At 58.5% G+C, this 13,336-nt stretch overlaps 1 protein-coding gene across 4 annotated transcripts in view; it reads right to left on the bottom strand.

Annotated features, from left to right (window-relative positions):
• The window catches only part of SPNS2 (SPNS lysolipid transporter 2, sphingosine-1-phosphate), a 39,271-nt gene extending 26,756 nt beyond the window's left edge, over window positions 1-12,515 (bottom strand). For 2 of the 4 annotated variants that reach the window (XR_009211043.1, XM_032137920.2), the window contains exon 1: window positions 11,981-12,515. Coding sequence is in view for 2 of the 4 variants with exons in the window: in XM_032137920.2 (XP_031993811.1) it covers window positions 11,981-12,341 (361 nt within the window). In the remaining 2 variants the exon portion in view is untranslated. The remainder of the gene's footprint in view (window positions 1-11,980) is intronic. The other 2 variants (XR_004245286.2, XM_058431286.1) reach the window with 1 other exon arrangement.
• Window positions 12,516-13,336: the final 821 nt, after the last annotated feature.

Genomic DNA, 13,336 nt, shown 5'->3' with positions numbered 1-13,336 from the left:
CACACACTTCCTCTTCTATTCTGGTACAACTCCGTCAACTAGGCTCACTCCTGCCACTTCTTCAAGGCCAGTTCAGATGCCTCCTGTTCTGGAATATCTCCCCTGCTTGCTCCCCTCCCACCACCCTCAATAAGTTAGTTGCCCCCACTCTCCCCTGTCCAAACTCGTTTTAGCGCTGGGCCCACCAGGATGAGTGGGTTCTAAAAAGGAATGCACACAGAAGCGCAGCTATGAGCTCCTCCTGAGCTGACAGCCGCTAGTTACTGCTTCCCGCTAAGTTCCAAGGAACTGCGTGAGGCTTTGAAGATGGTACAGACGCTGTCCTCACTATCTGTGCTGGTATTTATGATTCTCATCCCATTTTATATAGAAGAAACCGAGGTTCTGAGACATGAAGTAATTCGTCACACAGTACATTCTGTTTTGGAGGTGAGATCTGAAACCAGGTCTATTGCCAAAAACCAAAGCTTGTTCTCCTGCCACGCTGCCTTCTGCGTGGTTTGCTGGTGTCCTGCAGGGCCCAGCACACACATGGCCCACAGGGACTTCACACGTGGGTGAATGCGGCTTCATCCTCCACTAGACCACAAGCAAGGCAGGAGCCGTGGCGGGTCATCTCCAGGACCCAGAGCAGGGACTGTCACGATTTTGGTGTCGGGTGGACAAGGGGATGGACAGAGTCAGGAGGAGGCAGGAGGGTCCCTGTCCATAGTCCAGAGGAGGGACATGGGTCTGCAGTAACTGCAGGTTCCATTTCTGGGAGGGAGGCCGTATCAAAATAGCCATCATGACGACATCCTGTGTCCACGGCAAATCAAAGCACTCTCGCTTCCTCCCTGCAGTATCCAGCCATCCAGCTGCACACTTCCCCATCGGATGACTTCAAGGTCCAGGATTTGCCTCTGCCTCCAGGAAGCCTTCCCCTGACTTCCTATCGCATAGAGCTCCTGGTAGAGGGAGGACATTCCTCCACATCCACGTGGGCGTCTGAGGCCTCTGGGAAGTCCTGGGCAGTTCCCAGGACACGGGAAGCTTTGGATAACATGGCCTGCCCCCATCCCACCACTCCCCGGCGCCCAGCCTCGGGTCCAAGGCCAAGCTCCAGGAAAAAGACCAGAGAGAACCTTCCCAGGGAGGAGGGCTTCCTGCAGGCTGCGAGGCCCAAGGTCGGACCCGGGCTGAGCCTTTCTGGCTTGCTTTCCCTCTTCCGGGCCTAGAAGCGGCCACAGCCACAGGAGGGCGAGATCCCGCTGGCCGCTGGCACGGGAAGCGTGTGTCACAGCAGCTCGGCGGGTCGCCTCAGATTTTCCTTTGGGCTCCAGCACGGCTCGGGCCCACGCACCCCTCCCTTCTTCACCACAGCCTTATTTTTAGCCTCTTTCCTGGAGGCTGAGGTTTGGTGGGTCACAGGATGGGCCTCACGCCCAGGAGCAGCCTCCCACAGCTCAGGCCAAGCCCACCCCGCCAGGCGTGCATGCAAAGTGGGGTTCCTACCCCAGATGCAGACCCCAGCCAACACAGCCGCAATGCAGGCCTCTCCAGGCAGCACCCCAAATCCACAGCCAGAATTGTCTCCTGGCCACAGGGTCCTCATCACCCAAGAAAACATTCTGGAACAACATCCATTGACAACAGTTACATACCTCCCAAGCCCCGGGAGGTCTCACCTCTTGTCTGAGGCCAGCGTCCCCTACTCTGGGCCAACTGTCTCTCTCGCCTGGCAGGGAGGCTGCGCTGGGGCAGTCCTTGGCTTGGGCCCGTGCACTCAGCCTCTCCCTGGCTTCTGGCTCCTGCACAGCAGCCCACAAACACGCCCACACCTCCCTCACCCTGGTGGTGAGAACAGCTCTGACTCGTCCCCTCTGCCAGCTGTTCCTTTCCTCGCCTCCTTTCACAGGTGACAGTATTTGTTGTTGTTTTGAGACAGGGTCTTGCTCTCTGACCCAGGCTAAAGTGCAGTGGCACAATCACAGCTCACTGCAGCCTCAGCCTTTTGGGCTCCAGCCATCCTCCTGCCTCAGCCTCCCGAGTAGCTGGGACCACAGGCGTGCACCACCACACTCAGCTAAGAAGTTCTTGAGAGCTCTTTCCCTTCCCAAGTCAATATTCTCACCTCCTTTCCTCCTCTGAAACCAACCACCTCCTGGAGGCTCAACCCCCAGACACTCTCATCCCTGTTTCCTAGCCTCCTGACTCTGACTCCTCAGCTCACCACTGGGTCCCCATTCCCTAAGCGGACCCTGTAGGACACTGCAGGACCCTGGGAGTCAGCCAGGATACCCCTTTGGCTCCCTCCGCCTCGTGAATGGTCCCCAGTGATTCTCCATCTGCTTCATCGCCCAGCCTCCTCCCTGGGCTCCCTGCCTCCAACCCCTGCCGGCCAGCCGGCATCCCTCCTGCTGCCTGATCTCACAAGCTCTTACGAATCTCCTACTGAGTTCTAGGTCCTGGCCTGGGCCTCTAGAGACCACAAGACAGTTCCTGGACTCAAGGAGCTAATGCTGTGGCCCACTGGTCACCTCTGGCCTCAGAATCATCCACCAGTCCTTCAAGATCCACTGGCCCAGACCCCTGGCTCAGTAATAGTACCAATAACAACAACGACAATGCACATATTGACATGTATCCGCCAACTACTTTGTGCCAGGCGCGGCTCTATGAGTATTGGCCGGGGCTATGGCTGCCCACTCACACTTAGCAGCCCCATTGCCTCCCAGAATTCTAGCATTTGAGGCCTCCACGGTCTGGCCCTAAGCCAGCTCTTCTCCCAACCACAGTGCCCACCGCACACACATACAGCCCCTGACTCCAGGCAAAGGGGAATGCCGCTAGCCATGACTTTTCACCTCCCTGGACCCCTATTTCTTCCTGTGTAAATGCAGAGACTGGGAAGATCCCCAAACCTGCCTGAGAATCCCAATCACCTTTAGGGAAGGTGCTTATTAAAATACAGCTTCCTGGGGCCCTCCCCAAATCTGCAGAGTCACCCTTTCTAGATGTACGACCCAAGACTCTACAAACGCACTGCCCAGGTGATTGGAAACCACTGGCCGGGCTGCTCTGAGCGCCCTGGAACCACACATCACAGGCTGTAGGCCGCCCAGCCCTGGCCACAGCTGTGCCTCTTCCTGGGCTATCCCTCTCTAGCCGTTAAGACCTGCCTCACCTCTAGGGCCCAGATCCAAGGTCGCGTCTACCAGGACACCTGCCTCTTTCCTCTGAGGCTCTTGGTGAAGTGGTGCCTATACCCTCAAGGGCACCCCCAGAATTGGATGGACTCTGGCCCTGACTTACTCAACAGCTTACCCCAGACATTCACAGTGATTCCCCATCACTGCTGGTCCTTCAGTAGCCCTGAGAGGAGTCAAGCCCCGATTCCAGGACTCCTGGCCTCCTCCTCCCTCCTCCAGCCAGGTCCAATCTGCTGACATCACAGAATCCTCGAAAGGCCAAGGTGTAAGAGGAAATCCACACTGACCTCAAGAGCCCTCGGCTCAGGCCAGCCTCAAATGCAAGATGCCAACAGCGTGATCCTGAGGTCTCTTCCTTCCTAGGCAGCCCAGACAGGGCACCTGGCACTCAAGCTTGTCCCCGCGTACCCCCTGCTTTCCCCAAGCACAGTCAATATCAGCCCACGTTCACCCTACCTGAGCCTGTCTCAGAGCAGCAGGTGGCTTAGCTAAATTCTCAAGAGCATGGGCTCCAGAACTGGAGCATCTGGGTTTAAATCCTGGTTTTCCCACTTTCTCTGCTGTGTGACCTTGGGGAAATAACATAACCTCTCTGTGCCAGTTTCCTCCTCTGTAATATGGCTTAATTTGAAGATCTGCTTCATTTCATATGGTTGTTGAGGTTTAAGTAGGTTAATCCACATACAGTGTTTAGAATAGTGCCTGGCACATAGTAGGTCCTCAATAAATGTCATAAATGTTATCATTGGTCGTTAACTAGTGGGACAGGACACAGCCCCAGCTATGACTTGAGAACAATGGGGCATTCCCACCTTGGTTTTCTTTTATCCAGAATGGGGGCAGATGCCTGGAAAGACAGGGCCTAGGGATCTGAAAGGATGGGCCCTGACGCCCTTGACCAGTCCCTCTCAGAGGGACCCAGGTCCCCATGTGGAGGCCTCAGTGCTGGCTCACGCTGGGAGTCTTACCCCTGCTCTGGCTCGGCTGCAGCTCCCACCCCGGTAATTACAGGGGCCGGAGAGCCTGGCTCTGCTGACCTGGCGCTGGATGGCTAAGGCTGGGAACCCACAGCCCGGCCCCGCCGGCACCCCACCAGCCTAGGGACTGGGCCAAGGCAGTCCCTGAGCCAGTGCCCTGGACCCAGGCACACTCACTCCTACTCACCCCCAGGCTTGCCCAGGGCAAGGTCCTGCCCCCGTCTGCCCAGAGGAGGCTACGTGACCTTCAGGAACAGCTGGGCCTCAGGTTGCCCATTTCAGAAGTGGCCCAGAATCCCAAGACATCCCTGCTGGGTTCATTTCTGAATCTCAACTGGGTTTGTTCTACGTGTGCTGGTCCCCTACCCCCAAGCCACCCTGCAAATCTGGGTCATTAATGGCAGAGCAGCTTAGTGATCGTCTCTGCAGGGACCATGAGGATGAGGCCCCCAGCCCAGAGCCTTGGCCTCTTAGAGAAACACCCCTCCCCACCCGAGAGTCCTGCCCGCAGACCCCGCTAGCCCTAGACACACCACCCTGGAGCCAAGAGTGCCCCCCTCCTCCCTGCTGTGTCTCTATGCCAAGAGTGGGCGGGGCGGAGCCGGGCCGCGGGCCTCTGGCCTGTGGTTCTAGTCTATCATTTGGGGCCAGCTTTACTGGAACCAGGCTCTGCCTTAGCAATTTGGGGGCTTTGCACAGCTACTCCTTCCCCAGCTCAGCCTCCCCAGCCCCGTCCTGGCCCAGGGACTCCCAAGACCACCAGGGGCCAGGGATAAGGTGGCCACAGCCTTATCATGACCCACAGGGGGTGTGGCCAGTGGGTCATGATATGCCAGCCAGACACAGGATAAGGCAGGGGCCTGGGGAAGAGGGTGGGGAAGAGATAAGAGACCTCAGAATGGCTCCCCTCAAGCCCACAAACCCTCAGCCTTCTCGCCACGTGCTGCTTCAGTAGCCGAGGCGGCCAGGGACTGCTGCTCCCCGCCTCAGATGGAAGCTGACACGCAGAAGGTGAGCAGGTCAGAGGGTGCAGGAGCCAGGCTGAGCTGGTCCCCAGGCTCCCACATCTGGCCTATGTTCCCCACCTGCACCCCGACAACTCCCCCCAAAAAGGCTGCAAGCAGTCACCCCTCAACATCCACACCAGCTGTGCTCGCACGGGTGCCAGAAACAGCTGTGAGACCAAGTAACCCCACCCCTCCCCAGGCACAGCCCTTTTCAGTTTACAAAGCCTGATCCTGCTCTTTGCCTCCTGGAAGCCCATTCAGGAACTCCATGCCTGACAGTGAAGGAATCACGAAGACCTCGTGGCTCTAGGAGTGGGAGTGGGGAGACCCTAGCAAGGGCTCCAAGAGGGCAGAGGAAAGCAGGAGGACAGGACTCTGTCCCCAGCCTCCAAGCTCTGGCTAGTGCCTCGTTCCAGGTTTGTTTCTTGCCCCGATGCCAATGCTCTACTGTCATCTCCCCTATGGCCCCACTCACCAACCTCCCAGCCACCAGGCGAGGACCAGGCCCAGAGCAGACCGGTGCTCTTCCTCACACGGCCTCACTGTGTGACCTGGGCCAGCCCTAGCTGCAGAAGAGACAGGGCAAAGCCACTGTGCCCTCCTGAATGTGGAAAAGCCGCTCTGCCCAGCTTGGGGGTTGGGCGGCCTCATTGTCAGGGCTGAGGACTGGGTAGACAGGGACTGCCGCCGACTACGTCCTCCCATTTCCTTCCTGGAGACTCAGGCCCTGAGGCTCATTGTGAGCCCTGGTCAGAACAAAGAGACAGCACCAGCCACTGTCGGAGAAACCCTGATGTCAGCATAGGGGCCTGGCCCTTCACCTGAGCTGTCCAAACCTACCAGTGCCCTTTCAGCCCAGAAGGATGTGCTTTGGGTCAGGCAGGTATGAGTCAACCCAAGTCTCAGTCAACTGAGTCTGTGACTCAGTCAACAGGGCTCAAGCCTGGGTCAGTCTCCTATGCATGAAGGGGTTCCAGCTGTGACCAGGCTCTGCCCCTCATGGCTAGAGGGGGATGGTGACCTTCCATGGGGATAGGTGCTGTGATGGAGGTGGAGCAGAGTACAGTTCAAAACCAGGAGGTAGGCACTTGGTTCAGCCCAGAGCACCGGAGACGGCATCCTGGAAAGACGACACCGCTGAGACCCACCAGGGGCAAGCGCAGTTGGCTACTGTAGCTCCCGGGAAGCAGATCTGGTTGTCCTGGGGAAGGGAGGTGCAGGCAGAGCCAGGGACCAGCAGACTAGAGTTCCTGAGACCAAGTGCACCACACTATCTTTGGGGGCAAGACACTGACAACAGCAAGAGAGGGACAAAAATCATCTATCATGGATTCAGGGATCAGAGAGGGTCAGAATTTGCCTCCAGTCACACAGTAAAGCTGGCGAAGGCTGGCAGAGCCAGGAACAGGAAGCTCAGCCCAGAAGACATTTGGAGCTCAAGAGGGAGCCCAGCCCCAGAAGCCCGGGGATCGGGCCAGTGTTCTCCTGGACTCCCTCACTCTCGTCCCCCTTCCACCTTCAAGATTTCAGGCCCCCACAGGCAGAAACAAAGGCCACTTCCTATTGCAGAAGGATCTGGGGAAGGAACAAGGAGCTCCTCTGAGCAGCTCTGGACAGGGCAGCCTCCCTCTCAGAACAGGCTATCACCTGCAGACCTGCAGCCTTCCTGCCTCATCCACTAAATGAGAAACAGAGGCACAGGCCAGGGCCATCACTGGCCCGGGGCCCCAGACCAAGGTACTATGTTTCAAGGCACTTCCTCTGACGGATGACAGCACAGCGGAGGGGCTGGCAGAGCCTGCTGAAAGGTGCCTTGAAAAGGAAGCAGGAGCAAGGAAGTGGGCAGCAGGCAGTTAGTCACAAGGGCGCTGACATTCTAAGCCACCTGGCGCTTCACCTGGGTGCTGAGCCTGCCAGTCAGACACTCCGGATGCCCTGCCCCTCAGACCTTAGCTGGGGTTTCTCCACAGTGCAGATGTGGCAGTGGCCAGGACAAGGCCACCTAAGAGGGCAAGGCAGGGGCACTGTTTATCCTTAAGGTGGTCATCCTTATCTAAAGGGAGCCACAGAGCCACAAGACAGGTCATCTACCCACCAGGTGACCCTGTAAAAGACCCTGGGCCTCAGTTTCCCCATCTTTCAATTCTGGATAGACTTAACAGGACAGACCAGAAAAAAAAAAAAAGGCCAATAGGAGAGTGAGCCCCAGCCTGGCACCCCCTTCTCCTGCACCCAGCTCAGCTGCTCCGGGGAAGCCCCAAAGTCCCTCTCGGCTTATGTTCCCAGCTGGGTCCCTATGCTCATCGCTCCTTCTGGGTTTGTGTTAGTGAGCAGTTGCCATGGATACCAGTCTCAGCTTCTTTGGCAGAAAGGACTCCCCCAGGGCAAGGCTCTGCCTTTCCTCAACAGCCCCCACTCCACCCAACTCCAAGTGCCCAGGCTGCCCCAGGCCGGATCAAAGGGAAAGAAAATAGGTCTCGAGAAGAGAACAGGTACCCCACAGAAGTTGGGGAAGGATCTCAGTTCCCAAATAGTCATTTGCCACCCATAAACAAGGCCAGGGGCCAGCTCCCTCTTGTGGGGCCTGGTTCCAGGGGCAAAATGATGCCACCTACACCCTCAGCTCTGCTTCCATTTCACAGAGGTAAGAATGGCAGCCTGGGCGGCAGAGGTGGCTCTGGCACCAGGAAGCAGAGCTGGTTAGAGGGGGCGTGAGACCCCCGTCTGAGGGACTCCCTCCTTCTCCTGACCTGGCAGCGAGGAGTGGGCTCAGAATGCAGACTGGGTGGCTGCTAGGCTGGTAGGGACCATGGGAGCAGGAGCCATGTGCCCTAGGGGAGCTCAAACTGCCTTGGCTCAATTAAACTGAAATTCACCTACCCAAAGGGCTCTTGCCTGAGCCCGCAGAGCCTCTGCGTTCCCAGGCCAGAAGCAAGGGTCATGCCCCTACCTCCACCTGGGGCTCCTGGGGCTGGAGAGGATGCTGCTCTGGCTGGTGTGGCCCTGCTCCACCCCTCGTGTGACCTTGGGTAAGTGTCTTTGTTCTCTGGATGGCTGTGTTCCCATCTGCACAAGGAGGTGCAAGGAAGGATTTAGAAGAGGTTTCTGGGCTACCTCAATTTCATCCAATTGAAGCAATGCTCGGTAAGAAGAGCAAGCACAGGAGCCTGGCCCTCCTCACCGGCTCTGAGGCCTGCTGCCCTCAGGGGGTTCTCATGGGGCGGAGGAGAGGCCGTAATTAGCAGGTTCACCGGGTGGCGCTGGGAATGCTTGCGCAGAGGCAGAAGCTACTAGAGTTCCCAGGATGGAGACCAGCCCTGTGGAGAAGGGAGGGGTTCGCAAAGGTGTCCTGAAAGGACTGTCATAAACAGAACAAAAAACAGAACAACAACAACAAAAAAAAAACCAGGAAAGGCATCATGGCCAGGGGCCCAGCTTGAGCAGAGGCATGAAGGAGAAGGCAGCTGGCACTCATGAAGCCCTCCTAGGAATCTGGCCCCGTCCCAGGTGCTCGAGATACAGTCTCATTTATCCCACGCAACCCGGGAGGCAGGCGGGAGGGGAATGATCACACAGAAGGCTCAGGTGATGTCTTCAAGGTCACACGGCTGGGAAGCTGAAGAGCCTTGCCTCGAACTCTGGCAGCAAAGACTCTAGACCTGCACTGTCCACTCTAGTGGCCCCTGGCCACCGTGATATTGACATGTGCTATGAATGGAAAATACACATACTGGGTTTCAAAGACTTAGTATGAAAAGGGAGGCAAAATATCCCAATAACAACATACATATGTGTGTGTATATATATATAGATAGATAGATATTTTTTTTTTTGAGACAGAGTCTCACTCTGTCACCCAGGCTGGAGTGCAGTGGCGTGAACTCGGCTCACTGCAACCTCCACCTCCTGAGTTCAAGTGATTCTCCTGCCTCAGCCTCCCGAGTAGCTGGGACTACAGGTGTGCACCATCATGCTAGCTAATTTTTGTATTTACTTTAGTAGAGATGGGGGTTTCACCACATTGACCCCGCTGGTCTCTAACTTCCGACCTCAGGTGATCCACCCACCTCGGCCTCCCAAAGTGCTGGGTATACAGGCGTGAGCCACCGCGCCTGGCCCTAACAACTTTTATATTGATTACGTGTTGAAATATGTTGGATATATTGAGTTAAATAAAATATAGTATTAATTAATCGCACCTATTTCTTGTACTATTTTAACCCAGCTACCAGAAAATTTGACCGGAATATGTGGCTTACATTATATTTCTTTTGGACAAAGCTGGTCAGTACTATGAAAAAACAGATTTAAAGGACAGAGTTAAAGGAGAGTGGGACCTCCCTTCCTTCTTTGGTGGGGAGCTGGGGCCAGGTAGGTGCAAGCATCAAAGACTGAGCAATGGAGTCTCTACATCCCCATCTCTGTCCCAGCTGGGCCAGCCAGCAACAGGTGCACTCACGCCTGGGATGAGCACTCCCCTGGCCCTAGCACATCAAGCCACAGTAGTTACCATAGAGATAATAAATATTCCTAAAAACTGAACTTGGGGAAGTGGAGATGGGGAAATCTACCATTAAGAGAGGGGCAACCAGGCTTATCCGGAGAGGAAACCTGTGTCTGTTGTGTGTTGGGGGTAGGGTGGTGCGTGAGCTCCCACTCCAGGCCACGAGAGGGAGGGAGGCGCAGCCCAGGCGGGTGTTTGCACAGGGCTTTCCGGGCCTTCCTCCCTAACCGCCCCCACGCCCCTCTTAGCCACCACTCCCCACCTCCCTTTACCAATTCACCACAAATTTCCTATCTCATTCCCCCATTCTGACAATCTGACTCTGAGACCTGGGTAGAAGTGGGAGCAGATAAGCGCCAGCCCTCCCTGATCCCACCCTCTCTGGCTCTGCCCCTGGCAGAGGCAGTTCCCCTAAGAACGTCAAAGGGGGTGGTCTGGGGCCGGAAAAAAAACCAAGTTGGAGAGCGCTGCAGTGTCAGAAGTAGTACCATTCATTCTTCAGCTAAGAAAGGGTGGGAAGACGTCCTCCCAGGCAGAGCCTTACTGCTAGATCTAACTCCAACTTTGCCAGTCAGTCACTTTCCTGGCCATCTTGAACGGGGGCTGTACAGGGACCTTGGTCCCCCTATCTGTGTACAGAAGCCTTTTTTGAACTGACTGCAGGTCCCAGGGTATTCTCTGATTTCTCCCCCAAAGGGTGGCACTTATGCTCCCAGGTCCCCGGCAGCATGGTGCATGCGTGACAGCAGTTGGCGTTTTTGGGAGGTGCTCAATATTCCTGCTCTCTAGACCAAAGTAAGTGTCTCTTTGGGATAGCTCGACCCAGAAACTGATGCCACTGGTACCCACTTCCAACTTCCTCCAGTGGAAGGACAGAGAGCCAAGCGGGTTTGAAAGCAGGAATGGGGGGAGGGGGAAGCCTCTGCCCTCCCATCAGAATTCTTCCCTTCCATTTGACACAAAACTCCATTCAACAGAGGGGGAGACTGAGGCCCGGAGAAGGGCGCCAGGTGGCACGTGCTTTATGCCCGGGCTCTCTTCTCTCAATTACCGCAAAGTTCTCTTTAGAGTCTGTCCAGAAATAAATCCTTCCTCTCTCCTCTCTATCTCCTCTTTCTCTCTGTTGTGTGTGTGTCTGGTAGCTCCAGATTTTACTAAGCTGTAGTTACGCAGGTTCCGGGCCAGCATGCCAGGCACACAGTACTGCTCTCCTCCTGCAGGGAAGCGCCTTCCTATGCCAGTCTGGCCAAAGTCCTTCCCTCTCAAAGCTCCACCATTCCCAACCAGTAGCAGCTCAGTCTAGGGCAAATTCTTACCCCTAGACCCATCCCTAAGAGCTGGGGAGGGGAGCCAGCAGAAGGCAATTCCAGAACCACGTGCGTCCCCCAAAGGCCCAATGATCAATCAACTCACAAACGGGCAAACAGACCTAAACACACGCTGAGACTGGCCCAAGGTCACACACCAAGCACATTAGGAGCAAATCTGGGGCTAGAACCCAGTTGTTCTATCGATCCCAATCCCGTCCTCAAGGCTGATTCCCAGAGACGCTCCCTGAGGATGGGGCTCCACGTCTCTAGCTCCAAAGGCCTGCGCCCTACCCTACACCCCAAGCACCATAGAGCAGGGGGAGGCGCCTCCAGGCCTCTGTACAGGGCCAGCTGCAAACCGCAGCCCGGGTCCCCAGGCGCCGCGGACCCGCCCCGCCCCTCCCCTCCCTCCGCTCCCCGCAGCCCGGAGCCTTTGTCAGCCACGCGCTCACACACACAACCGCGCCGCCACGCGCACACACACCCGGTCTCCCTAGCGCACACCCGCAAGGGGCGCGCGCACTCGCCGCACGCACGCAGGGGGGTGGAGGCGGCGGAGAAAGGAAGGAACTGACGGGCCATGGACGGACAGACGGCCTGGGCTGGGGGAAGGGAAGGAGGCCCGGGGACCTGCAGCTGGGGTTGGAGGGGGCGCAGAGACAAGGAGACAGACAGACGCAGAGGAGACTCTTGGAGAAGAGGACAACGGATGGGCCGTCAAGGGCTGGCGAGGACGCTCGGGCTGCTCCAGGGGTGGGGACGCCTCTAACCCTTGGCCCCGGGTGTGTATGAGCGGGGAGCTGGATTGTACCCGTGGAGCACGGAGGCATCCCTTGCCCAGTCGTGCCTGAGCAGAGGGTCCGTAGGGACCTCACGTAGGGCCTGGAGATAGCAAACCTGGGACCAAAAGCTCTCTGGGGTACCTGCCTCGAGGCGGGTGGTGGGATGGGGTGGGGTCTTGGTCCTCGGGCTGGGTGGGGCACTCGCTCACCTGCCACGGTGTACCTGTCCAGGTAGTTGAGCACGTTGCCCAAGCTGAGGATGGCGGCGGCTGCCCCCCGCCCGCGGCCCAAGCTCGCCGGTTTGGGCTGCTGAGCGCCGGGGCCCTTTGCAGCAGCTGCGCAGCCGGGGGTGCCGGGGGGTCCGGTTGGGGCCCGCCTTACGCTGCCCGACAGCGTCTGCACCTCATCGTCCGCGGCGGAGACTGCAGCGCCGCCCGCGCCCCGCGCCCCGCAGCAACCGCTACCGCCAGCCCCTCGCTGCGCCCCCCGGCGCCGGCGCCGCCGCTCCGCGTCCGCCTCCTCCTCCTCCGCGCCGCCCGCCGCCGCCGAGGCGCATTCCAGGCACATCATGCCGGCCCGGATCGGGGCGGCGGGGGGCGCGGGGGGCGCGGGGCCCAGCTTGGGCCCGCTCAGCGCGTGCGTGCGCCGCGGAGCCGCCGCTGCACCATCCTGGTCGGGCCCCGTCGGCTCCTGCGCTCTGTTCCCGGCTGCGGCGCTGCCACCGCTCAGCTCGATGCGCCTCCGTCGCCGCCGCGGCTCTGACAGCTGCGGCCCGGCCCCGCCTACCAGGCCCGCGTCCAATCAGCTCCGGGCTCGGGCCACAGCCCCGCCCCGCACGTGCTGCTCTGGGGGTGGAGGACTCGGGGACTGGGGGCACGGGCGGCAGAGCCCCTCCTGCCAATGGGGGCGCAGTCACGCCGGGGCCGCCCGGCCGCGAACGCCCGCGGGGAGCGGGAGAGGGTTTGCTCTGGCTACGGAGCTGGGAGCGGGGTGCTGGTGACGGGGCTCCCAGCACTTACTCAGTACCCTTCACCCAACCCCTGCCTCGGGCGTGGACTCCCGGCGGAGGCTCTGGGAGCCGGGCTGAGGGCTTGAGCCTAGCGTATTTGGGAGAACTGAAGAGAGGAGTCTCAGATGGCTAAAGTCAGGGGCGCCAGTTGGAGAGCCGGTGGCTCCTCCGATACTCACACGCCCGGATTTAAACAGTTCAGGGAGGACCCAGAACCTAGACCTCCACCAGTCATGGTGGGCTGTGTCGCCCACCTCCCCAGGGCAACCCAGATCCAGCCCCCAACCTACCCCGGGCCCATTCCTGTGTGGGCACCCGGACCCTACCCTTGCCCCACAGAGTGGCCGGCAGCCCCTGGCAGGGAGAGCCAGGGCTGTGATTGGGGCCCAACAGAAACAGGATATTCAGAAGGGGCCTTCTCTCCTGAGGGGCCACATCTTCAAGCTTCAGACTTCCAGGTACGTTCTAGAGAGGGTACAAAGCCCCCAGTGGCAGACAGGAGGCTGGGTCCTAGCTCAGCTCTGCCCTGGCGTGTGGCATGACCCTGAACAGGGCA

This window comes from Hylobates moloch, unplaced genomic scaffold, assembly GCF_009828535.3.
Source record: "Hylobates moloch isolate HMO894 unplaced genomic scaffold, HMol_V3 SCAFFOLD_19, whole genome shotgun sequence".
In the NCBI taxonomy this organism is placed as follows: domain Eukaryota; kingdom Metazoa; phylum Chordata; class Mammalia; order Primates; family Hylobatidae; genus Hylobates; species Hylobates moloch.
This window is presented reverse-complemented; position numbering and strand designations above follow the sequence as displayed.